This window comes from Vulpes lagopus, chromosome 10, assembly GCF_018345385.1.
Source record: "Vulpes lagopus strain Blue_001 chromosome 10, ASM1834538v1, whole genome shotgun sequence".
NCBI classification, from domain to species: domain Eukaryota; kingdom Metazoa; phylum Chordata; class Mammalia; order Carnivora; family Canidae; genus Vulpes; species Vulpes lagopus.
This window is the reverse complement of record NC_054833.1, coordinates 21016155-21040635: the sequence shown is the minus strand read 5'-3', so window position 1 is coordinate 21040635 and position 24481 is coordinate 21016155. Positions and strand designations below refer to the sequence as shown.

Sequence of the window (24481 nt, the reverse complement as noted above, 5' to 3'; positions counted from 1 at the left end):
CATCGGGCTCCCGGTGCATGGAGCCTGCTTCTCCCTCTGCCTATGTCTCTGCCTCTCTCTCTCTCTCTCTCTCTCTCTCTCTGTGACTATCATTAAAAAAAAAAAATGTTTGCTGCAGATGGTTGCAGCAAACACTTGCCCTGCTCACAATGCCCATAGCCTTCCCACTGAGAAGTGTCAACTGAGCAACTCCGCCGCAGAACCATGTCAACCTCCCATCTCCCACGCTCAGTTTGCACCTCACCTCTGTCGTGAGGTAGTTGTGATTATTGTGGGTCCGGGGACTAAGTGATTCCACATCATCTCCTGCTCTCTCTTGGGAAAAGGCAAACATCCCTTGGAAGCTTCCTCTGACTTCTCCCTCACGTCTTACTGGCCAGGTCACTCGCACATTCCTCAACCAGTCGTGGGCCGGATGGGGGTTCCCCCGAGATCAGACAGATGCCTACTGTGGAGGGGAGTAGGGGAAAGGTGTGTGTGGGAGAGGCAGGACACCTGGCAGAAAGGAGGAAGAGGGGTGGGGGGGGCTGGCCAGCCACGTGCCCACCACACTCCCTCGCAGGCTGTCACACGCCCTATTAGGAGACCAAGTCTCAGTCACGTAGTGAGAAGGCAAGAAATGTGGGTTCAGTCCCTCCTCCCTTCAAGGAAAGATGTCAAACCCAGTTGTTTCCCAAACCTTCCTGTGTTGCCTGCCACGCAGAGGAAGAAAGCAGGCAGCCTCTGGACGAGAATGTTGAGAGGGCAAATGAGGGGCTTCCTTCTAGAAGCTGATGAAGCTCCATGGAGCCACGCAGAAGGAGTGGGTTGGTATCAACCCTAAAGTTTCGTAGGCTTACTCAGAACTGTGTCACTTAGACCAAGAACTTCAGTTTTTGTATTTATTTATGCTTGTGATCATGATTGGTGTTTGCAGCCATCCAAAGCCAAGTGAGAAAAGTTACTAAATGTAAGCAAAATGCCTTAAACAGGACAGAACATTGATACGAGAATAAGAAGGTCACTGAAACTTCAAGTGTTAATAGATAGGAAGTCAACTCGATCCTAGTGGGCTCTTTATTTTCTTTCTTTAAGATTTTATCTATTTATTCATGAGAGACAGAGAGAGAGAGAGAGAAAGAGAGAGAGGCAGAGACACAGGCAGAGGGAGAAGCAGGCTCCATGCAGGGAGCCTGATGTGGGACTCGATCCTGGACCCCGGCATCATGCCCTGAACCAAAGGCAGACGCTCACCCTGAGCCACCCAAGCGTCCCTTGTTTTTATTTGTTTCTGTTTTTTGTTGTTTTGTTGTTGTTGTTTTTTAAAGCCAAAAGCAGGGCAGCCCGGGTGGCTCAGTGGTTTAGCATCGCCTTCAGCCCAGGACGTGACCCCAGAGTCCCGGGATCGAGTCCCACGCCGGGCTCCCTGCATGGATCCTGCTTCTCCCTCTGCCTGTGTCTCAGTCTCTCTGCCTCTCATGAATAAATAAATCTTAAAAAAAAAAAAAAAAAGCCCAAAGCAACATGACTTGTCTCCAGTGGATCCCAGAGGGGGCTGTGCCGGGCCCACTCATGAAGGCTGAATCCTGGCTGAACGGACTCGGCCCTGGATAACTAGAGCGGTTCATTGAACCTTCAAGAACTCCAAGAGTCCATAGTGTGGCGGTCACCATCCCGGTGGGCCGGGTGGGGGTGTGCGATGGTGGCAGCAGCTCCTGACACACGGTGCAGAGCGAGTGGGGGCCTATCAGAGATCACCCAGCGCCCCCTCCACGCGCGGCCCACGGCTCTGGTTAAGTAAATCATTCGAATCTCACGTGGCTTTATTTCCCCACTTTTGAAACAAGTCAGTTGTCTACTAAGGCCTCTTCGAGCTCCTTGGCTCCATTAGACGGCCCACATAAGAAAGAAAAATGAACCAGGCGAGCAGGGTAATTTTTTTTTTCAAATTTATTACAGCTTCATTCCATCGCCATATTTCAGTGGTGCTGACAAAAGTGGCCTAAGGTGCTACAAAATTTGATCCTTTCAAGTTGGAAGGCATTTTTCTAGGAAGTTTCCATGGCTGCATTTACGCCCCTGAAAAATCACCGTGACTTCACCTTAATCAACCCAATCTCCTTCAAAAAGCTAGAGTTAGGGGGGACTGGTTCTCAAATGTTCCTGCTCTTTTAAAATACTTCAAAACAAAACAAAAAAAAATAAGATACTTCAAAACGTATTTTTGAAATACCGTAACATATTATAGATGATGTCTCTACTTAGATTCTAACAATTAAACTGACAAAAGACGAACTTGCAAGAGGAAAGCAGAAAAAGTTCACTTCCTGTTAGTAGTGTTGTGTGAACGTGGAGGCCTTCGTTTGTAAGAAAGGAAGACCGGAAGAAACAGGTAGGCCTGAGAGCTTAGGCACCATTTGAACAAAAAACAGTAAGTCAGGGTGGGGGGGGGCAGGGAGAGGAGATGTGGCAGGACAAAGGAAAAAGGGGTCTGGGCTGAGGAGGGTAAACTGTGGGAAAGTGGCCCAGAAATACATGGGGGAAGCTACCGGAAGCTAAGAGTTATTTTAGTGGGTTTGTTTGTCCAGACTCATCTTGGTGCCAGCTCTGCCTGCGGTGATAAGAATGTTTTCCTTTTCCTGGTGCAGGAAATTTATGCCCGCTTTTAGGTAGAAAGGAGGGGGCCAGAGAGCCCTTCCCCATACTTGCTGATTCTCAGTTGTCCTCACCTCAAAATAAAATAATCCATGTGCCTGCTCTGGTCTGCACGCTTGTGTCTCCTCGGAGTTCATATGTTGAAATCTAACCCCGGTGTGGAGCTACTAGGAGGTGGGGGCTTTGGGGGGAGGTGATTGGGTCATGAGGGTGGGGCCCTTACAAGCGGGATTAGTGCCCTCATGGAAGAGACCCCAGAAAGCCCCCTTGCTGCCTCCACGTGGGGCATGAACTCCATGTTCCAACCACACGAGGACACAGTGAAAAGGCAGCCGTCTGGGAAGCAGGCCCTCACCAGAAGCCAAATCTGCTGGAGCCTCGATCAGGGACTTCCATAGCCTCTGGGACTGTGAGGAGCAGTCTGCTGCTCGTAAGCCACCCAGGCTACGCTTTTCCGTTAGAGCATCCAAGACAGACCAAGCCAAAGCCGAGGTGGCATATTTTGGGTCGTATGCTCTGATCGCCTTCAGTTTCCTGTTACGTAAATAATATCAGCCTGTTTACCGAACAGTCTAACCATCAAAAAAGAAAACCACTGGCAATCAAGGAAGGGTATTATCTTACGAAAAAAAAAAAAAAAAAGAGTTGACTGCGAGGCACAGTCTCAAAGACTAAGAATTCGTGCCTTGAGTGACAAGTTTGAACAACTCTCTTTTCTTCTTTGTCAGCCTGCACATCCAAAAAATTAGATTCTCTTGAGTCCTTTCTCATTTGTCTTGTTCTTTTTTTTTTTAATTTTTATTTATTTATGGTAGTCAGAGAGAGAGAGAGAGAGAGAGAGAGAGAGAGAGGCAGAGACATAGGCAGAGGGAGAAGCAGGCTCCATGCACCAGGAGCCTGATGTGGGACTCGATCCCGGATCTCCAGGATCACGCCCTGGGCCAAAGGCAGGCGCCAAACCGCTGCGCCACGCAGGGATCCCTCATTTGTCTTGTTCTATCACAGGTTGGTGGTTTTAAAACACATCGGCCATATCTTGGACACTCTTCCATCAAGTGGGATCTAATTCCTGTCTCTGGACACACTGGCATTCGTGCGTGACTCACTTCTGAGGAGGACAATGTAGCAGAAGAGGCACTGGGAGGCTTCCGAGACTGGGCCATAAAGTCACGCAGCATCTGCCTCTCTCTAAGCAAACAGGTCACAAGACCTGGCCCTGGGCCACTGTGCTGATGGTCACACAGGGCTGCCTGAGGACCTCCGAGTCCAAGCATCCGATCTTCCGAGTCCCAGCATCAGATGACCCCGGCCCCAGCCTTCCAGTTGCCATGACTGGAGCCCTCCCCACCTTGCGGATTCATGCAGAAAATAAATGTGGTTATTTTAATAAGCAATTATGTCGGGGGGGGGGGTGCCGTGGAGCAGCAGGTAACCAGGATAGATGGTAAGGCTGGGAGCCTCTCAATGCCTGCAGTAAACATTTTCGCAGCCGAGGCATGTGATATTTGAAGTTGGACCAGACACATTTCAGTGGGGTGGCCTACATTTTAAAGTTATTTTTTGAGGCACCTGGGTGGCTCAGTCGGTTAGGTGTCCGCCTTCTGCTCAGGTCATGGTCCCAGGGTCCTGGGATGGAGCCCACATTGGGCTTCCTGCTCATCTCTGTTCTCCCTCTTCCCCTCCCACCCTGTCCCCTACCCTTGTGCTCTCTGTCTCAAATAAATAAAATCTTTTTTAAAAATAAAGTTTCATTAAAAAAAAATAGTTATTTTGCGGGATCCCTGGGTGGCGCAGCGGTTTGGCGCCTGCCTTTGGCCCAGGGCGCGATCCTGGAGACCCGGGATCGAATCCCACATCAGGCTCCCGGTGCATGGAGCCTGCTTCTCCCTCTGCCTGTGTCTCTGCCTGTTTCTCTCTCTCTGTATGACTATCATAAATAAATTAAAAAAAATTAAAAAAATAAATATAAATAAATAAATAAATAAATAAATAGTTATTTTGCATCATTTAATGATCGACTTCAGGCATCCAGATCCTTGTGTGGAGGAGACCTGGGCCTTGTCCTGGGTGGAAGCTCAGGAGAAAGGGAGCCTGGGGCCTGAGGCCACCCACTGTGTCCACATCTTTCAGGAGATGCGGGAGTACCCCACAGGCCCCGTGGGCCCCAAGTGGAGTGCTTACCTCTCCCGCTTCTGAAGTCTTCCCATGGCTTCTGAGCGACAGAGCTGTTTCCTGAGTGCTCATGCTCTGTCCCTCTGTGGGCTCATCCTTCTCCTGGGCCAGCTAGAGCCTGTGCCAGCTAGAGCTGCTGAGAGCTCGGTCCTGGGCCCTCGTCCTCTTCTCAACTCGAGATCTGTCCATCCTCTGTGGTGTAATAAAAATATGTAGTACGCCTTTGTCACCGGTCCTGGCACGGAACTCCTACAACCCTGGAAATTTCCCAAGGGGTGGGAGTGCCTTATCTTATAAGCCCCTTTGGATCACACCTATTTACACTAGTGAGATGATTTAGGGTAGGGCCTCCAGGTGGCCTCAGGATAGCCCAGGGAGGAGGAGGAGGGGGCTGGAGACTGAGCTCCAGGAAAGCTCTTGAACAAGAAGCTTCAGAGAGCTTCCAGGTTGGTGAACACATTGCTGGGAGGGGGTACACGGCGAGGGGGCGAGGGCTTGGATGCTCTGAACTACTTCCCCACATCTGTTTCATTTCACTGGTCCTGAGCTCTATCCTTCATACAATGGATAAGCTGGTAAATACAGGTGAAGTGTTTTCCCGTGTTGGGGAGGAAACACTTTTCCTCTACCCTGTTAGGTTGTGACCAGAGCCTGCAGGTTAAACTGACAAAGACAGATTAACAGGAGAAAAGGTTTATCTCATAATGCACACAGGCGCTTCACTAGAAAGGAGTGAAAACCCAAAAAGCTGTTAGGCCAAGGAGCTAAGAGACCACCTTGCCAAAGGGTGATAAATTGTGGAAAAGTGACAGAGGAAAACGTGCCTGGGCTTCTAGGGGCAGTAATCGTGGGAAGGTAAATATACAGGGGAAATGAATGGACAATAAAGGTTATTGTCAGGTTTATGTGGGTTATGTAAGTTTACGCAGACTTAAGTCAGCATCATCTCCAGGGTCATTTCTGGTGATTAAGAGAGGGAAACACGTTTATAAGTGGATATTTATTATGCTACTTTTACAAGGGAAAATTATGCCCTGTTTTAGGCAAAAAGTGGAAGGACAGAGATCTCGAGCCTGTTCTCTTTAATTGCTTTTGAAAAATAAGCCTTACGATGAAGTAGCATATTTGGGAGAGCATATTCTTATCCCCTTCACCCGAGTCCTATGAGCCATTCTGGTGGACTGCTGAACCTGAAAGGGCAGACTGTGGGGACCCCAAATCTGTAGTTGGCTGGGCCACAGTGTGGTGGCCTGGGCACATCACTTGCATCTGGCATCTGAGAGGGGGCAGTCCCACAGGAGTGAGCCCTTTAACCTGCAGGATCTGATGCTACACCCAGGTAGTTGCAAACAGACTTCAACTGTTGGTGTCAGAGAATTGGTGTCAGAAAGAACCAGAGAATCTACTAAGCTCAAAATGCCCCAGGGGCACCTGGGCGGCTCAGGGGTTGAGCATCTCCCTTTGGCTCAGGTCGTGACCCCGGGGTCCAAGGATCGAATTCCCATTGGGCTCCCAGCAGGGAGCCTGCCTCTCTCTCTCTGTGTCTCATGAATAAATAAAATCTTTTTAAAAAGTGCCCCAAATGGGATTCATGATCTTGCCATCCCTCTATTCCTTCTCTTGATGGTCCCTGCCCCAGGGAACCCTACTGCCTCTGGTAACTGCTCACATCTAAATCCTCAAGGCATCTCCCCTCCCCCCGCCCGCTATATGGGTCCATAAGCACAGGATGCTGGCTTCACCCCTAAATAGCTCTCAGATATGTCCACCCACCCCGTCACCGTTCATTCCTCTTGACCTAAGTATGATCACCTTTCATTTGAAAGGCTGTGATGGTCTCCTAAGAGTCACACCCACAGTGCCTCCATCCCCCACAACCTGCTCTTCATTCTGCTTCCAGAACGAGCTTTCAAAACTTAAAATCTGGTTAGTCACACCTATGATTCAAAATCCTTCAGCGATTTCTCAATCCTCAAGGCCCCGAGCGGCCGGCCCCTTCCTACCCCTGCATCCTCAACGCTCCAACCTTGCGCCCTGCACGAGCCTGAGAGTGAGGCCTCCTTGAGCCCAGTCCTTAGGCCCCTCACCTTCCTTGGTCCCCGTCCCGCCGTGGGCACATGCCCTGGTGAGGGTAGTAGCCAGAGCACTAACTCAAGATCCCTTCAGAACCCTTCTTTATCCTCCAAACAGTTTGCAAATTTTGTGTTTAACTCCAGCATATATAAATGTTCACCGAAATGTAAAAGCAACGTCGCCTCCTCCAGGGACCTGCTGCAAAAGGCCCACAGGCGCATGGGGGCGCCTCGCAGGCTCCAGGTCGGCCGCACCTGCCGCCTTCGGTCCTGGGCGCCGCGGCTCGGCTGCTCGCGGGCCCTCCCGGCCGGACCCCCCCCCCCCCCCCCCCGAGACCGCGCGAGGTCAGGTCAGCGTCCCCGACGCCCCGGGGCCCCGCAGGCCCGCTCCCTCCCCGGAGCCCTGGCTCTGTCCGCCTCGCACCTTCGGGAGCACGGAGGCCCGGGACGGCCCCAGCCCCTCGGGGACGCTGACCCGCGGCAGCCCGGGGCCACCAGCGGCCACGCGGCCAAGTCGGCCTGCAACGCCCGGGGCCGCGCCCCCCGCCCCCCGCCGCAGCCGCCGCCGCCGCCGCCGTGCTAGGGCCCCGCGGGGTGGGGGGAGGGGCGGGGCGGCGGTCCCGGGGGGCGGGGTCGGTCCCGGGGGGCGGGGCGCGCGGAGTCGTCCCGGGGGGGCGGGGTCGGTCTGGGGGGGGCGGGGCGCGCGGGGTCGGTCCCGGGGGGGGCGGGGTCGGTCTGGGGGGGGCGGGGCGCGCGGAGTCGGTCCCGGGGGGCGGGGGGGCGGGGCGCGCGGGGTCGGTCCCGGGGGGGCGGGGTCGGTCTGGGGGGGGCGGGGCGCGCGGAGTCGGTCCCGGGGGGCGGGGCGGGGCGCGCGGGGTCGGTCCCGGGGGGGCGGGGTCGGTCTGGGGGGGGCGGGGCGCGCGGAGTCGGTCCCGGGGGGCGGGGCGGGGCGCGCGGAGTCGTCCCGGGGGGCGGGGTCGGTCCGGGGGGGGGCGGGGCGCGCGGAGTCGGTCCCGGGGGGGCGGGGTCGGTCTGGGGGGGGGCGGGGCGCGCGGAGTCGGTCCCGGGCCCGGGCCTGGGCCCCCAGCGCGGCGGGCGGGGCCGGGGGAGGGGCGGGGCCGTGCGCCCGGGGCCCGCGCTAATGGCCTCCGGCGGCTCGGGGCGCGGCCCCCCGGGCACCCAGGGGAGCGCGCGGCGGCGAGGTCGGGGCCCGGGCGCCCCGAGGTCCGCGAGCGCAGGCGGGAGGGAGCGCTCCGCCTCCCGCGGGCTTCCCTAGCCGCGCGCCGGCCCCGGGGGCTTCCTGGAGGAGGCGACTGCGCTGCGCCCGCCGGGACCGGGACCGGGAGCGGGACCAGGACCGGCGCCGGGCGGGAGGAGGAGGAGGAGGAGGAGGAGGGAGGAGGAGGGAGGCCCGCCCGCCCCGCCGCCGGTGTCCCGCGGTCCGCGCTCCCCGCCCCGGGCCCTCCCCCGCCGCGGGCAGGCTCAGCCGCGAAGCCGCCCCGCGTCCGCGCCCCCTCCCGCCCTCCCGCCCTCCCGCCCGGGCCCGGCGGCCGCCGCTAAAACCCGAGGCTCCGGGGCCGGGCCGGGCCCGACGGCCGCATGGAGCCCCCCGCCGAGGAGGACGCGGCGGCCCGGCAGCGGGAGGAGCCCCCGGAGGCCCGCGGCGGCCCGCGCCCGGCGCCCGTGCCCGCGGCCCGGCTCCTGCAGGCGGCGCTGCTGCGGGGGGCGCGGCCGGGCCCGGGCGCCGAGGGCGGCTGCTGCGCCAAGTGCACGAAGCGGGTGCAGTTCGCCGACGCGCTGGGGCTGAGCCTGGCCAGCGTGCGGCGCTTCAGCGAGGCCGACGAGCCGCGGGTGCCGCCCGCCGTGCTGCTGCGCCTCGGCGGCCCCCCGCGCGCCCCGGCCCCGGCCCCGGCCCCGGCGCCGCGCCCCCGCCTGCGGCCGCTCTTCCAGCTCCCCGGGCCGGGCGCGGCGGCCGAGCGCCTGCGGCGGCAGCGCGTGTGCCTGGAGCTTGTGCAGTGCCCGGCGGCCGGGGGCGCGGCGGTGACGGGCTCGGGCCGCGTGCTGGGCTGCCCGGGGCCGCGGGCCGTGGCGGTGCGCTACACCTTCACCGAGTGGCGCTCGTTCCTCGACGTGCCGGCCGAGCTGCAGCCCGAGCCCGCCGAGCCGGAGCGGGGGCCGGGGCCGGGGCCGGGGCGGGAGCCGGGGCGGGAGCCGGGCGCCGAGCGCTTCCACTTCTCGCTGAGCCTCCCGCCCTGCCTGCAGCCCGAGGCCGGGGACGCCGCGCCGGGCGCCGCCGTGCACTTCGCCGTGCGCTTCCGCTGCGCCCAGGGCGAGTTCTGGGACAACAACGCGGGCGCCAACTACACGCTGCGCTTCGGGCGCCCCCCGGACGCGCCCTGAGCCGCGCACCTGCCCGCGCCCCCGCGCCCCGGAACCCCCGCGCCCTGAGCCGCGCACCTGCCCGCGCCCTGAGCCGCGCACCTGCCCGCGCCCTGAGCCCCGCACCTGCCCGCGCCCTGAGCCGCGCACCTGCCCGCGCCCCGGAACCCCCGCGCCCTGAGCCCCGCACCTGCCCGCGCCCTGAGCCGCGCACCTGCCCGCGCCCTGAGCCGCGCACCTGCCCGCGCCCTGAGCCCCGCACCTGCCCGCGCCCTGAGCCCCGCACCTGCCCGCGCCCTGAGCCGCGCACCTGCCCGCGCCCTGAGCCGCGCACCTGCCCGCGCCCTGAGCCGCGCACCTGCCCGCGCCCCCGCGCCCCGGAACCCCCGCGCCCTGAGCCGCGCACCTGCCCGCGCCCTGAGCCCCGCACCTGCCCGCGCCCCCGCCTCCTCCTGCGCGAAGGTCCTGGCCCTGCGCGCGGCCGCCGCCCTCGGGACTCGCTGCCAGCCGTGGACGCGTGGACGCGCATCCTCGCGGGCGCCCCGGCCTTCGCCTGCTGCTCAACCTCCCCCGCTCCGGGGTGGGGGGGCTGGCTGGGCTGTCCTTGTTTGCCCCTTACCTGCGGTCTGGGTGTTTGCACAGCCCGGACGTGATTTCCGTGGGCCGCTGTGTACACCTGTCCTCGAAGGAGTAAAGGCCACCTGCACACCCCCTGTGCACGCTGTTCTTGGTCCCGCAGCTCCTGCGCCGCTCGGGAGGTCTGGCTGGTCAGGGGATCGCCCTCGGCGGAGCAGGCGGGCAAGCACTACTTCCACGTTTCCTGTTTTCAGTCTTCCCTCTCTGAGGCGGAGAGGCCCAGATGGCCCATTCTTGAAAGCCTCTTGCAGAAGGCGCTTGGTGACTTGGAACCCTCGTGGGCCTGCTGTCCCCGGCAGGGTCGCTGACCCTCAACCCCTGTGTGCAGGCAGGGCTCATAATAGCCGCTAGACTTCTGTGGGCCTTTAGCAGTCAGAGAAGTTGGGCTCTCAGGGGCTGGATGATGCGGGGCGAGGACAGGTGTCTTTCTGTCCGACTCGGAGCCACAGCGGGTAGTGGTGACCTGACAGAGGAGGAGGCATGCCCAGCACGTGCATGCTGCCCAGACCAGAGGGGTACTCTCAGGCTGGGCTTCTTCACTCACCTGCCGATGGCCCTGGATGCCAAGATGATGTGGCCCTGCACGAGCAGGGCTGGTGAGCATCCTGAGAGAGGACCCGATTTTCAACCATGCTGTGCTTAGTCTTTGGTAATTTGTCTGTCTTTGGTTGTCGTATTTTCTGGCACCTGATTGCTACAGTCAGTTCACTGCGTCATGGTAATGTTTAAGGATGGATGGCTTCTACTGTTGCTTTTTAGGAACCAGGGTAGGCATTCTACGGCCCCATGGGCCTAATTCAGCCTGAAATCTGTTCTCGTAGGGCCTGAGAGCTAAAAATGATTTTTACATTTTTAAACACTTGGAAAAATTCAAAGGAAGAATACGGTTTCGTGACACAGGAGAAGTGTGTGAAATTCAGATTTCAGTGTCCATAAATAAAGTTTTATTGGAACACAGCCATGCACATTCATTTACATATAATCTCTGACTGCCTTCCTCTACAAGAGCAAAGTTGAGTAGATGCAACAAAAACCATATGGCAGAAGCTAAAATATTTACTATATGGCCCTTTATGGAAAGCTTGCCATCTCTTGCTCTAGAGAAGTGTTCTTAACATATATGCTGAGAGTTACACTTAATAAAGCAGCTAAACTTTTTAGTAAGGTTTGCCACTTGAAATTAACCTCTTTTATTTAGAGGTAATACTGTTTCTATTACTTTCAGTAATCTTGATCAGAATAAACACGAAGACACCAAATGTACAATTATTACTATACAGGGGAGGAGAATCTACTTGTCATCTTTCATCTAAGATTAATAATAAATCAGTACAGCTGAAATATAGCATCTATCCGAACTGTCGTCAAGCTATCAAAACTGACGGATACTTCCATGCATCAAAATGAGATGTCTTAAGCCATAGAAATATTTAGTTTCGCCTCTGCTTTGGAGACCTCCCTTTTGACCACGGCAGTGTTTGCCAAAGGTAATTGAACTTGGGAAAAAAAATTTTAACATAATTATCCGTGGGAAGCCATCAGAAGCCAATAAATTATAACTTACACTCAGAGTAAAGCAGACTAAAAAACAGTCACATCTATGAAATAATAATTCATACCTACTTATGAAAAAGCTTTATAACAGTAAAAATAAGCAATGATAAGAATTACATCATTTTTCTCTTACAAACATAATCAAGCAATGTCCCTTCCTGGGTTTGGTATACTATTTCTTTTTAAAAAGTGCATTATTGCGGGGGATCTAGGTGGCTCAGTGGTTGAGCGTCTGCCTTTGGCTCAGGGCAGGACCCTGGGGTCCTGGGATGAGTCCTGCATCAGGCTCCCTCCCGGGAGCCTGCTTCTCCCTCTGCCTTTGTCTCTGCCCCTCTCTGTGTTTCTCATGAATAAATAAAAAAATTTTTAAGTGCATTATTACATAAAAACACTAAGATAAAAGTTTTATATTTTTTCTTATGTGTTTTGGAGTACATTTTTGTTGAAAAGTATTGGTAGTGTACACAGCCTATAGCACAATTTGAAATGCCAATTCATATGATAATTATGTATTATTTTAGATTGTTTGGGATTATTTAAAATTACACAAGGATGAAATGAGGAGCCCGATAGCATGATCAATATAGAGATCCCCTTGTCTGGCATTCTTTAAAATGGTAGCCCTTCAAATCTGGAATAAAATAAGAAATGTGTTCTAAAGAGGTGTGAAGAGCAAATTTTCTATTCCTCAAAAAAAAAAAAATTGACTTTCAGAAGTATATTTTGGAATTCAAGCAACTGATCTTTTAAAAGTACTTATTTCATAATATAACAAATGTCCAACCTGCCTTTTAGGTAAGGAAGTCTAGCATTGCTGTCTCCCAAATCATGGAGAACCGCTTTTCTAAGGTTCAGAATTTTGTAAGAGATTTGCAACAGCCCAGTCTGTCTGCCCGTGGTTGTAGCCTTTGCAAGTACTAGGCAATCTTCTAAATGTCAATTTTATTTTATAAAGAGCCAAATTTTTGTCACAGACTGAGAACAAGTTTTGTAAAGAAACATAAGGAAGTTAAATAGGTTTTATTTTTGAAAAGGCAGTTTCAGAGGAAGGAGCAATACTGACCACACTAGGGAAGTATTTAAGAGTGTTTCCCCCCCCCCCCCAAGGGAATGAGTTTTTGTTCACACCCATGCCCCAAAGCAAAATTCCAAAATTCAGTTGTTGTTGTCTTCCAGGGCTGTTAACCTCAACTCCAGGGAGTGCGGGCATTCTGGTGGAAACGTAAGAGCTGCCAACTGTACCCAGCTCCAGGGGTCCGAACTCCCTTCTGCTCGGCTCAGCTGGCCTCTACTGGGAGCTTCCAGCTTCTTCCTCACGGGCTGGTGGGTCCATGGGCCCCGGGGCCGGGGAATGTGGGATGAAACGTGGGTCCCCTCCCGAGGAGCTCCAGAAGCAGAGGCTGCGCTGTGGCAGTCTGTGGGGAACAGGGCTCCCCCCTCCCGTGCCCGAGGTGAGGCCAGTGTCCTGCTGCAGGGAGGGGGGCTTCCTGCAGCATCGGGGTGGCCCCTTGTCCTCCGGGGCCGGGCCGGAGCTGGGGCAGAGCCACTTAGTCCTGGGGCAGGTGCCCGGGGCCTTTCGGGCCGAGCCCTTCCCTGGTGACGCTGTGCTCCTGCGGCCTGGGCACCTGTCAGCTGGCGCAGAGCTCCTGCCTGGTCCATGCTAGAGCCGTGGGGGGCCTGCACCTCCTTCCCCGGCCCCACACCCCCCTTGCACAGCGGGCATGCTTGCCTCCGTGCGAGGCCTTGCACCCCGACTCCCGCGCATGTCTTCGGGGTGTGTGGCTCGGGGCCGCCGGGAGGCCTGTGACCCGCGTCACACGCGCTGTCAGGAGCGCAGGGAACGGCCTCCCAGAGGAAATGGGATGCTTTCCTTTTTTGTAGCGTCGTGGAACTGAATCCAATGTGTATTTTTGATTCTCGCAATGGAGCACAAGTGTGCAGTTTAGAGGGAGCCCGTGACGTGGGGGAATTTAATCAGCCGCGGGCAGGGAGCTGTGGGCGGGCCAGCCTTGCACAGCTAGTCCCCGTGAGGCCAGGGCCAGGCCGGTCTTCCAGAGATCCGGGATGTGCTTGGTGTAGACGCGGGGGCAAAGGTCTGGGGGCAGGTGGCTCAGCCCCGTGGCCCCGGCTCTGCCTCCCTGGCAGGGTCCTGGTCACCCTGCACATCAGCCCGCAGAGGGGAGCTCTTGTCCCTACATAGTAGACACGCTCCACCTGGTGATTTGCTGGGTTTTCATGCCCCCCCCCCCCGACCCCCTTTAGCTGGTCGGGGAGATGACCAGAAGGCAGCCCGGGGTGGTCCTCTAATCCTCCAGAGGCCGGGTGTTGGAGCCCTAAACAACTTCAGGTTCCTTAGGATTTACATTTAATTTTGAATCTTTTGGGTAGACTTTGTATCTGCGTTTTGTAGAGTCTAGTCCTTTGACCTTGGCTGTCCCCGAGTGGACAGATTTTGGCCAGGGGAGAGCAGAGTCACATTCCAGCTGAATGTCGGTTTTGGAGATGGCAAAGATCAACAAGGGCTTACTTTTAAGGTGTGCTGCTGAGTTTTGCTATTGAATCTAATAGAATAGTTTAAGGCAGGAGTTCAGAGCCAGTTCAGCCGGGACCTCTACACACCTACAAACATCTCCGGTAAAGCAAAAATATTCTAGACTCTTTAAATGTTTCAGACATTCAGAGAAATGAGACTAGTATTGTAGTTCCTGATTGTAGTCACTCATCCCATTCTCATGGTTGGTATCGCGCAGGTCCTTTGAAACTGTTACCCGAGGTCATTTCCTGAGGACAGTCAACGGCATCTTCATGTATCCTGGAATGGGAAATTGTGCCTGAAAATCTGAATTGAATAAACATGGAAAACAGGTAGGTTTTTTTTTTTTTTTTTTTTGGTGAACTAAGTTTGAAACGTTTCATCTCCACTTTGAAAAATTCATGAGCACATCCTACAGATGGCTTTTCCTGCAAATAGCTGTGCGCGTGTTGTGCTGAGGGAGCATCCACTCCACGGATGAGGAGTTTATGGTCGTGGGAAACCAGGTCTTTCGAGGGGCCACCTTGCAGTGCTCTCTGGAGCACATGTCCTTTCAGCTCCTTCCTCCACAGCTCTGAGTAAAAAACATCCTTGTTTTCAGGAGGTTATTCTGGTGTAATGGAACAGGTTACAGTTTCCTGGAGAGAGTTAGGGTTTTTTTTTTTTTTCTAATTTTACATTATTTAAAAAGAAATGTGAGTGTATATTCAGAACGACTTTAATTTTTTTTTTTTTTTTTAATTTATGATAGTCACAGAGAGAGAGAGAGAGAGGCAGAGACACAGGCTGAGGAAGAAGCAGGCTCCATGCACCGGGAGCCTGATGTGGGATTCGATCCCGGGTCTCCAGGATCGCGCCCTGGGCCAAAGGCAGGCGCCAAACCGTTGCGCCACCCAGGGATCCCCAGAACGACTTTAAATAGTCCAGAGCCTTCCATTTGTATATTCCTGTTGGGTTAAGGAGCCTCTGGTTAAGGAGCAATTATGATTTTATGCACAGATTTGAGGCATGTTGTTTTTTGTGTGTGTGTATTTTAAGATTTTATTTATTTGAGAGAGAGAGAGAAAGAGAGAATGAGCAGAGGGGGAGGGACAGAGGGAGACGCAGACTCCCTGCTGAGCAGGGAGCCTGATGTGGGGCTCGATCCCAGGACCCGAAATCATGACCTGAACCAAAGGCAGCCACTTAACCTACTGAGCCACCCAGATGCCCCAGGCATGTGCTATTGATATTACATTTTTCAGCCAGAAAACCCCAAAGCTGATGTGTCCACTCAAATTAAGTGCAGACCCCAAGATTAGTGAGGTCTGTTGTTTTAGGATCATAAATCTATAAATCAAATTGAGTTTGAAGGTCCCAGAGATACCTATACATTGATATTGAACAGATAATTGTGAACATAAGTGGATGTTACATTGCAAATGAATGCTTAACAATGAACTAACTACACAACATGTTCTTTTGCAAATAACTAAATAACAATACATATTTAGAAAGGTTTGTGAGACTCAATCCCTTTGTCCCCCCATTTCTTCAAATCTGAGTTAGCGTTTGCTTCTGTTCCTAGATCCTCTGTTATTTTGGACTTTGCGATTTACCATCGAGCCATTAAAAATGAATTTACGCATCAGTCAACATGCCCAGGGAGACTACTTTCCTGGCAGAGGAAACAACAGCTTCAAATTGGGTTGTACGAGCCTTGAGTTCTGGGGGTGAGGGCTGCGCTGCCCAGCACTACCGACCACCGACCACCGCCTGGAGCCGTGAGAAGGTCGGAGGGGATGACACTCCCACCTTGGGCCTCAGGCCTGGGCCACCGTTGTCCTCCCGCAGGCCCTGCAGCCTCTGGCCCGAGCAGAAGCGTGCTGCTGGACACTGCGAGCCTTGGCTTTTGACTCTGCCCCTTCCAGGAGGTTCAGAAGATCTCACAGATGCAGGCTTCACTCTCCAGATCACTATGTTACAGCCCAGGGGTTCTAAAAGGATTCAGCAACATTCTCTGTAGTCCAGGGAGTCCGAGGCGACGCAGATGCCTGTGGTAAGGGATCGATTATGTGATAGCAGAGGCCTGGGATTTGGGCAGGAGACTGATGTGCAGTGGCTCCTCCCTCTGTGAGTGGGGATGGAGTTGGCCTTCTGCGTGTTGGCCCAGGCCGCCCCCCCCCTTGGGGCCAGGGACACTGCCCGGGGAGGGCTCTGGCTCCCCAAAGGAGGGAAGTTGGTGAGGTTCCTGCCCTGTCTGGGGGCGGGGGGTGGGTCTCAGAGCTGAAGCAAAAATGATCAACTTTTATTGGCACAAGGTCTGCCCTCCTTGGCCGAAACCAGATGGGGCCAAATGCTCCTTTATTAGCCAGACAGCAGGTACGAGAATGGGCCACTATTTCAGACAGTAGACTTTTATGTGATTCCATAGAAATTTTACAGTTCTTTCCGATAACGCGAGAGAAAATAACCTCATCAATTTCTGTCTTAAGATTTGCTTGAGAAATGTGCCCAGTGGGATGTTTGCGATGAGTAACAGATTTCTGTGAATGTGATTTTTGTTAGTGTTTATTTAAACAGAGAATTGTAGTCAAAACGCAGCCTTCATCTTTCTCCCTGATTTTTTTTTTTTAAAGGCTAGTTATATTTTTGTGGTTTGAAAAAGTCTTTTTTAAATTCTGAAGACTTAAAAAAAACTTTGTTTGCTGTGGTTATTTTTCTATATGTGTTAACATCTAAAAAAAAAAAAAAGAAGTGCTGAACACCAAAATTGTATTTTGAATAAAGAATGTAAAGCAGTTTGGTACTTTTTTTTTTTTTTTCTTAGTTTGGTACTTTAAAAGCTATCACTGAGTCTGGAAAATTTCTGGTAGTCACAATTGGGGTGCAGGGTGCTACTGGCTGTGCTGCCGAACATCCTACAATCACAGGGCAGCGCGCCACCACAGAGAATTAAATCCTCACTGCGGATGTTGAAAAATGAGTTAGGCGTGTGGAATTTAAGAAACAAAATAGAGGATCATGGGGAAGAGAGGAAAAAGTAAAACAAGATGAAATGAGAGGGGGAGACAAATAATAAGAGACTCTTAATCATCGAAAACAAACAGGGTTGTTGGAGGGATGGGGTAGGGGATGGTGTAACTGGGTGATGGACATTTAGGAGGGCACGTGATATAATGAGTACTGAGTATTACATTTGACTGATGACTCACTGACCCCTAACTCTGAAACCAATAGTACATTATATGTTATTTAAATGAATTTAAATAAAAGTTTTAAAAATGCAAAAAAAAAAAAAGAAAGAAAAGAAAAGAAAGGAAAAATGAGTTAGGTGCACCTGGGTGGCTCAGTTAGTTAAGCATCTGCTTTCGGCTCAGGTCATGATCCCAGTGTCCTGGGATTGGCTCCCTGCTCAGTGGAGGGTCGGCTTCTCCCTCTGTCCCTACCCGGCCCCCGCTTGTGCTTTCTGTCCCTCTCTATCAAATTAATAAGTAAAATCTTAAAAAGAAAAAAAGAAAAGAAAAGCTTTGAGTTAGTGTTGTACCAACATTGACTTCCTGGTTTTGACAAAATACAGTGATTATAGAAGAGATTATTATCAGGGAAAGCCGTGTACCAGATACGTGAGATTTCTCTGTACTATTTCTGCAATTTCTTGGGAGTTTTAGACCATTTCCAAATTTAAAAAGTCATAATAAAAACAAAATTAAATTAAGCCTTCAAAAAAAAAAAATCCCTATCACTGAGAAGTGTATAAAGCACTGTCAGCTGCTCTGGTAGGAGAGTACACTTCTTTGCCGGGGTTGGAGGCGTGATGTGGGGAAGCCACGTGGGCTCCAGGGGAGCCAGGCCCTGCAGCTGGCCCCAGCTCAGCCATCTGCGTGCTTTCAAACCCGTCCCTTAACCTGTGTGAGTTTTCCTATTTGCAGGATAGGCGTGGGAACTGCCCCCTAACCAGATTGTCTGGAGTACAAAAGGAAGTATTTTTTTTTGTTTTTATTTATTTATTTTTATTTTATTTATTTATTCACAAGAGACACACACAGAGAGAGAGAGAGGCAGAGACACAGGCAGAGGGAGAAGCAGGCTCCATGCGGGGAGCCCGACATGGGACTCGATCCCGGGTCTCCAGGATCACACCCTGGGCCGAAGGCAGGCGCTCGACCGCTGAGCCACCCAGATGTCCCCAAAGGGAAGTTATTTACAAAGTCCCAAGCAGACAGTTGGTTCTCCACATCTTTCTCTTTTCCCTTTGATCTCTACCAGGTGGTTTCTACTGATTTCATCCTGACGGTAAATGTTGCCCATCTTCCTCGGAATGTAGGAAGAATGAGCGAAGCTCCCAATGTGCTAACCCAACTGTTCTTGTCACCGTACTAAGCCAACAGGCCACTTGTTTCCTGTGGTTCACATGATAGGATGTACACTGTGTCCGCGTGTTGTCGTAACATACGCACCGTACATATGTTCATCTGACGTACATCTTCGTGTTTCCTTGAGGCAGCTTCTTCCAAGGTGATCCACCCTGGGTTAAGAAACTACTTTTGGAAGGCTTCCTGTTTGGTGTTGTTGAAAATCCATTCTTTGGGACCTGTTTTGATTTTTGTGGCCACCCTCTTCTGATCTGCTTCCTTTCCCTCTAAGCTGTTCCTTGTCAGCCCCTCTGGGACTGATTCTCCTTCTGCCTGCCACACAGTTCTCTGGAAATCCACCTTTAACTTTTTTTCTCTTATAAAGATGCTGAAAATTCTACCGGGGAAGGCAATATAGAATTCCTTTTTTTTTTTTTTTTTTTTTAAAGTAAGCTCCATGCCCAACTCACGGCCCTGAGATGAAGAGTTGCGTGTCCTACCGACTGAGGCCACCCTCCCCTCAGTCACCTCATCAGAAATCTATCCATTCTTTCAGCAAGAGTGGATGGAGCTCTTCTCATGGGGCCAGCACAGCCATGGTGTTGGGAGGTGTGGGGGTGAAGACATAGGGGGGAAGTGGCTCTCAGGGAGCTTGCGTTCAGGCCAGTCGGGCCTTTATGGGGACAACTCCAAATCTACATCTACAGGCACCTTCTCTGTACTCATGCTCCCGTCTTCCTTTCTTCTACAAACCCTAGCCAGCTCCACACACATGGGGAAGTGTTTTCCTCAAAAAAATCTGACCCCCCTTCCCCGAACCCCGGAGTTGGTTCTGCAAGGCGGGGGACGGCTGGTAGGCCTGTGGCTCTGCCTCTGTTGCCCGCAGATGATCCTCCCTCAGCCCCTTTGCATCACCCCTGTCTCACATGCATGTCCAGACCTCCCAGAAGTGGGACTGCCGCATTGCAAACCTGTATCTACTACGGTGGAATGCACACGGAGCCCTCTGACCAGAAGTCCCACAGATGTACAGGTGTGTATATGCATGCACACCTAGAGGCACACAGGAGGAGGTTTCCAGCAGCGTTGTTCCTAACCTGGAAACCATGCCTCCCGCAGTCATGGGCAGCACACAGAGATCCTTACATCGTGTCCGAGGCACGGTGGATGGATCGGCAAGAGCTACAGGTGTGCACATGCCATGCTGCATCTCCCTGAGACAGACCCCCCTCGAGCTACAGTTGTGGGCAGAACTTGTCTGTGGTGTCCTAACTTGTCAGTTATGTCTCTCTCTTGCTGAAGAGAAGGGCTGATTGATTTGGGAAGATTCCCACGGGACGTGATGCCGCTTGCCAGGATTAGCTCCCTCAGTCCTCACAACTGGCAGTTGGGGGCTGGGGAGGGGAAACACCGTTCCTCCACTCCTGGCCACTGGATTTCTCCCTCGCTGGTGGGCTCTTGCGCCCTCCTGTCTGCTGCCCACGGTGGCCTGCGGGGTGGGCCGCAGCCGTCTGCCCACGTTCTCCGGTGGTGTGGGCTCCTGCACAAGTTCTGAGGGCGTCTCCTCTCACGGCAGCAGTGGGGGGCCACAACCTGGGCAGTGTGTACACTCTGCAGACTCACACTCACCTGGTGTGAAGGGGCTCCTTGGGAATACGGATGTATTTGGCCCATTTTGACTCACACATTTGTAGACTTGGTCCCTGTAGCCTGCGCCAATAACAAAGATGCCGTTCTGTTCCTACGGGCCTTCGTTGGTCTTATTTTTCAAGTGGTACAAAGCTTGGGCCACTGGACTCCCCTGGGACTTCAACACAACTCTGGGAGAGACATATTATTCCGATTTTATAATTAAAGCAATTGAGTCTCCGAGAGGTTGAGTAATGTGCCGAGTAAGAGATTGAGCTTGGATGTGAATCCAGGACAGCCCGACCCGCATCCATTTCTCTTGTCCATGTTCAGCTACAACAAACACAAAGAAGACAACATACCAAGTTCATCCATAAGAAGCAAAGGCGGTTTTGCTCGGGTTCTTTCCTTCCTTCTGGGTCTCCTGGGAGGGTGAGGCCTAGACCTTCTAGGCCTCTCAGGGCGTCGCTAGACATCTAGACCTCTTAATATCGGGACAAGAGGTCCACCTCCCTCTTCTTCCTACCTCCTGTCTTCAAAGTGCCAGTTACCTACTTCTGGGGGGAGAGAGAACCCACCTACTGAAAAACGTGAACTTGTGCTCTTCCACCCGGGCCCGGATTTCATTCAACAGCATCAGGCAATGTTCCAAACTGCAAGTTACAGAAACCAGCTCCAACCAGCTGGAGCAAACAGGGGCGTCCGTCTGATGGATGTGGGGCTACCACGTGCATCGGAAGGCAGCTGGGCCTCTCAGGGCCACCGGAATCAGGAGGCTCTCTCTGCCTCCTCCTGCTCCGATCTGCTGCATTCGTCTCTCCCTGCAGACTAGCATCTCCTCTCCTCCGTCCGCATGACGAATGGAAGGTGGCTGCTCTGCATCTCCCGAGTCTGTGAGTCTGTGCCCTCCAGTTCCAGCAAAGAGCCCAGCTGGAAATGGAACTCTCGTGCCTGATTCTGAGTTTCCTTCTTTCTTTCTTTCTTTTTTTTTTTTTTAAAGATTTTATTTATTTATTCATGAGACACCCACAGAGAGAGAGGCAGAGACACAGTCAGAGAGGGAGAAGCAGGCTCCATGCAGGGAGCCCAACGTGGGACTCGATCCTGGATCTCCAGCATCAGGCCCTGGACTGAAGGCAGTGCTAACCCGCTGAACCACCCGGCCTGCCCCCTGGTTCTGAGTTTCTAAGAGAAAAAATTCGGCCCACTTTGGGTCAGACAGGGTATGCATCTCTGTTCCATTAGCTGCGGCTGGAAGTGGGGTAGGATTATGATGTGAAATGGTTGTCAAGAGCCCCCAATGCCTGTTGGGGTCTCGGGAGGTGGGCAGATACCCCAAAGTGTCTCTACTGCAACACAGTAAAACACACAGTACTGTGAACCGTAGGCCTACAGCAGTGCAGTGAGGTGTATATCTGGGGACGTGAATTTGCCCCAAGGGAGACGTGTTGTTGGCCTACGTGTGGTTCAGTGAGAGGCAACCCCACCCTGCCAGTGTTTCAGGACCCAGCATTCCAATGATCTTTGCGTCACTCCTATTCTTTAAGTATCCCTTCGCTCATCAAATCTGTCACTTGCAAATGCCGTTTGGATCCATTCTTCCCTCTGGATCCAGTCCCTACCACGGCGCACCCCAGGCAGGCGTTAGACTCCATCTAAGTGACGGCGACAATTTCCCGGCTGTCTCCCCCAAGAGGCATCGTGTGCACCAGGCAGTTAATCTGCTGTGTCCCACCATCCCCTTCTTAACAGCTCTCTTCCCACCAAATAAAACTCAGGCTCCTTAGCCTAGAATTCACAGTTCAGGCAGAAATATTTTCTCCCTTTGATCTCCCCTCCCCTCCCGCTCCTAGCCCTGAAAGTAGGGCCCTCCTAGGTGACTTACCCCCTTAGACTTTGCAAAGGTATTTACATGTCTTAGGTGCTGTCAGTGAGCACTTTAAGGGAAAAATCTCCATCTGGTTCATTTTTACATCCCCTAAGGCGTCTGATACAGTTTTTCTTTTTTTAAGATTTTATTGATTTATTCCTGAGAGATACAGAGAGAGGCAGAGACACAGGCAGAGGGAGAAGCAGGCTCCTACAGGGAGCCCGAAGTGGGACTCGATCCTGGACCCCAGGGTCACGCCCTGGGCCCAAGGCAGGCGCTCCACTGCTGAGCCCCCCAGGCATCCATTTCTGAAACACTCCAACAACTTGCTCCCTTCCACTCCCGCCGTATCACTTCTCATCGGGTCAGCGACGAGAGCCTCCTGATGCGACTCACCCATGGGTCCCTCCAGTCTGGTTTCATACAGAAGCTACAACTGACTCATAACATGGTCACTTAACCCTTTTCTCTTAGACTGCCGTCCCAACTCCTGGCCTTGGCTTCCAAGGGCCTTCGGAAAAGGTGACGTCTCATCCCATACCACTGTGCTCCTTCTGGATGATTCTCTTTTTTTTTTTTTTTTAGATTTAATTGATTTATTCCTGAGAGACACACAGAGAGGCAGAGACCCAGGCAGAGGGAGAAGCAGGCTCCATGCAGGTTGCCCAGTGCGGGACTCGATCCTGGGACCCCGGGGTCACACCCTGGGCCCAAGGCAGGTGCTCCACGGCTGAGCCACCCAGGTGCCCCTCTGATACAGTTGCTAAACGAACGCTACAACACCTAAAGTTTGCTCGCTCATTCCGTATCACATACGGTTGAAGAACTTGATGTGCGGCACGGCAGCATTCACGATCCTTAGGGCCACCCTGTCAGGTGGGTAGGCAGTTAGGGCCATTCCAGAGACGGGGGAACAGAAGTTTAGAGAAGCTACTTACCTGGGATCTCGCTGCCAGGAAGAGGCGGAGCTGGAAGAGGAGAACCAAGGACTTTCTGGGACGTGGGCAGCTTGGGGCCACGGTGTGCACCTGCCCCTTTGTCAATACTCAGCGCAAGCGGCTGGGCCGAGCTGATCTAGCCTGTGCCCCATTTTCCGCGTCCCACTGGGGGAGGGGGCTGATTCATGCCCCAGGATCTCTCCAGCTCTCTCCAATCGCGGTTCTCTTGCTCTCGTAGCCCATCCAGCCTCTGGTCATTTTCCAGCTGTTCTCCATGTGTTTAGCTGCGCTCCCCCAGACAATGCCCAGGCATAGGAACCCCGGGCTCACCCACAAGCTGCCTCTACCCCAGAGTGCTCACTCTTGCTTGCATACGTTTCGAACTTTCGTTTTTAACCACATGCCTGTAGGGAAAACATCCAAAGCAAAGTTACTGCAGGGTAAGCCAGGCGGGGATATCCCCTTTCTTTTTCAGCAGGGTCAAGGTTTTGCTTTGGGAATCTCAGAAGCCAGCAGAAGCTAGGGAGAGAGTTTTCATTTGTTTAAATAAACAAATTTATATTTATATAAATTTATATGTTTATATATATACTTATATATATTTATTTTTATTATTATTTTTTTTAGTAGGCTCCATACCTGGCGCGGGGCTTGAACTCACAACCCTGAGATCAAAAGTTGTGTGCTCTACCAACAGAGCCAGCCAGGGGATCCCAAGAAAAAATGTTCAGTTCAGAAAAAATTGGAAACCTGTTCGGTCAGATACGGGGCTGGAGGCTGGGGAGGATTCCGAGGGGCCAGGGCCTTCCTCCAGGACTTCGCTGTACCTTTGCAGGGAGCTCAGCTGGCTGCGCTGCCCAGTTTAACCCAAAATCCACATTCTCATGAACCATGGGCTGGGCTGAAAACTACGGCCCACACAAAGAGCACCAAACCCATACTACTTAGGGGACTCATCCTGAAGATTTCCTTTTTTTTTTTTTTAAATTTTTTATTTATTTATGATAGTCACACACACACACACACACACACACAGAGAGAGAGAGAGAGGCAGAGGGAGAAGCAGGCTCCATGCACCGGGAGCCCGACGTGGGATTCGATCCGGGGTCTCCAGGATCACGCCCTGGGCCAAAGGCAGGTGCCAAACTGCTGCGCCACCCAGGGATCCCCTTCCTGAAGATTTCCTGATAATTATTCCAGAAACACTCAAAGCGTCTCCAGGATTGTTTCTTTCCTTTTGATTTAACTGGCATTGCAAGCTGTGAAGCTAGAAAGGTTGCTAGGGGTCCAGGGATCTGGTCATCCCACGTTGCCTACAAGGAGCAAAGTCAGTTAGTGGCCCAGCTGGAGTTAGAGCCCCTCCTGCGGTGGTATCCCTAGGACTCAGGCTATCTGGCCACTTTCACCTTCCTCATTCCCCTCATTGCTCCATATTCCTGTCTACCAGTTTTTTTTATTATTTATTTATTTATTTATTTATTTATTTATTTATTTATTTATTTATTTCCATATTCTCAAAAGAATTGTTTTTTCTTCCAGTTTTTTTAGAAAAAGAAATATTTTATTTTTTTGCAATCTGTTACTGACATATCACTTCCCTCTTTGAACAACATCTACTTATGGAGTCCCACAAAGACGTGCCTTTAAATGTTAAAATTCGGCAAATTAGTTGTCCTAACACAGGTTACATGTTTGAAGCATGAGTAGAGAGTAAATATGGTAAATCTTTT

General features: G+C 52.9%; 1 protein-coding gene and 1 long non-coding RNA gene across 2 annotated transcripts; both read left to right on the top strand.

Annotated features, from left to right (window-relative positions):
- Positions 1-8351: 8351 nt before the first annotated feature.
- PPP1R3G (protein phosphatase 1 regulatory subunit 3G) lies at positions 8352-9369 on the top strand. The gene has a single exon (XM_041772815.1). The coding sequence runs from the start codon at positions 8478-8480 to the stop codon at positions 9276-9278; it is 801 nt and encodes a 266-aa protein (XP_041628749.1). The 5' UTR covers positions 8352-8477; the 3' UTR covers positions 9279-9369.
- A 303-nt stretch (positions 9370-9672) lies between these two features.
- On the top strand, positions 9673-16761 carry LOC121500770. The gene is made up of 5 exons (XR_005990448.1): positions 9673-10542; positions 11119-11380; positions 12624-12770; positions 14198-14312; positions 15548-16761. It is a non-coding gene; the product is annotated as an uncharacterized LOC121500770 (long non-coding RNA).
- The last annotated feature ends 7720 nt before the right edge of the window (positions 16762-24481 follow it).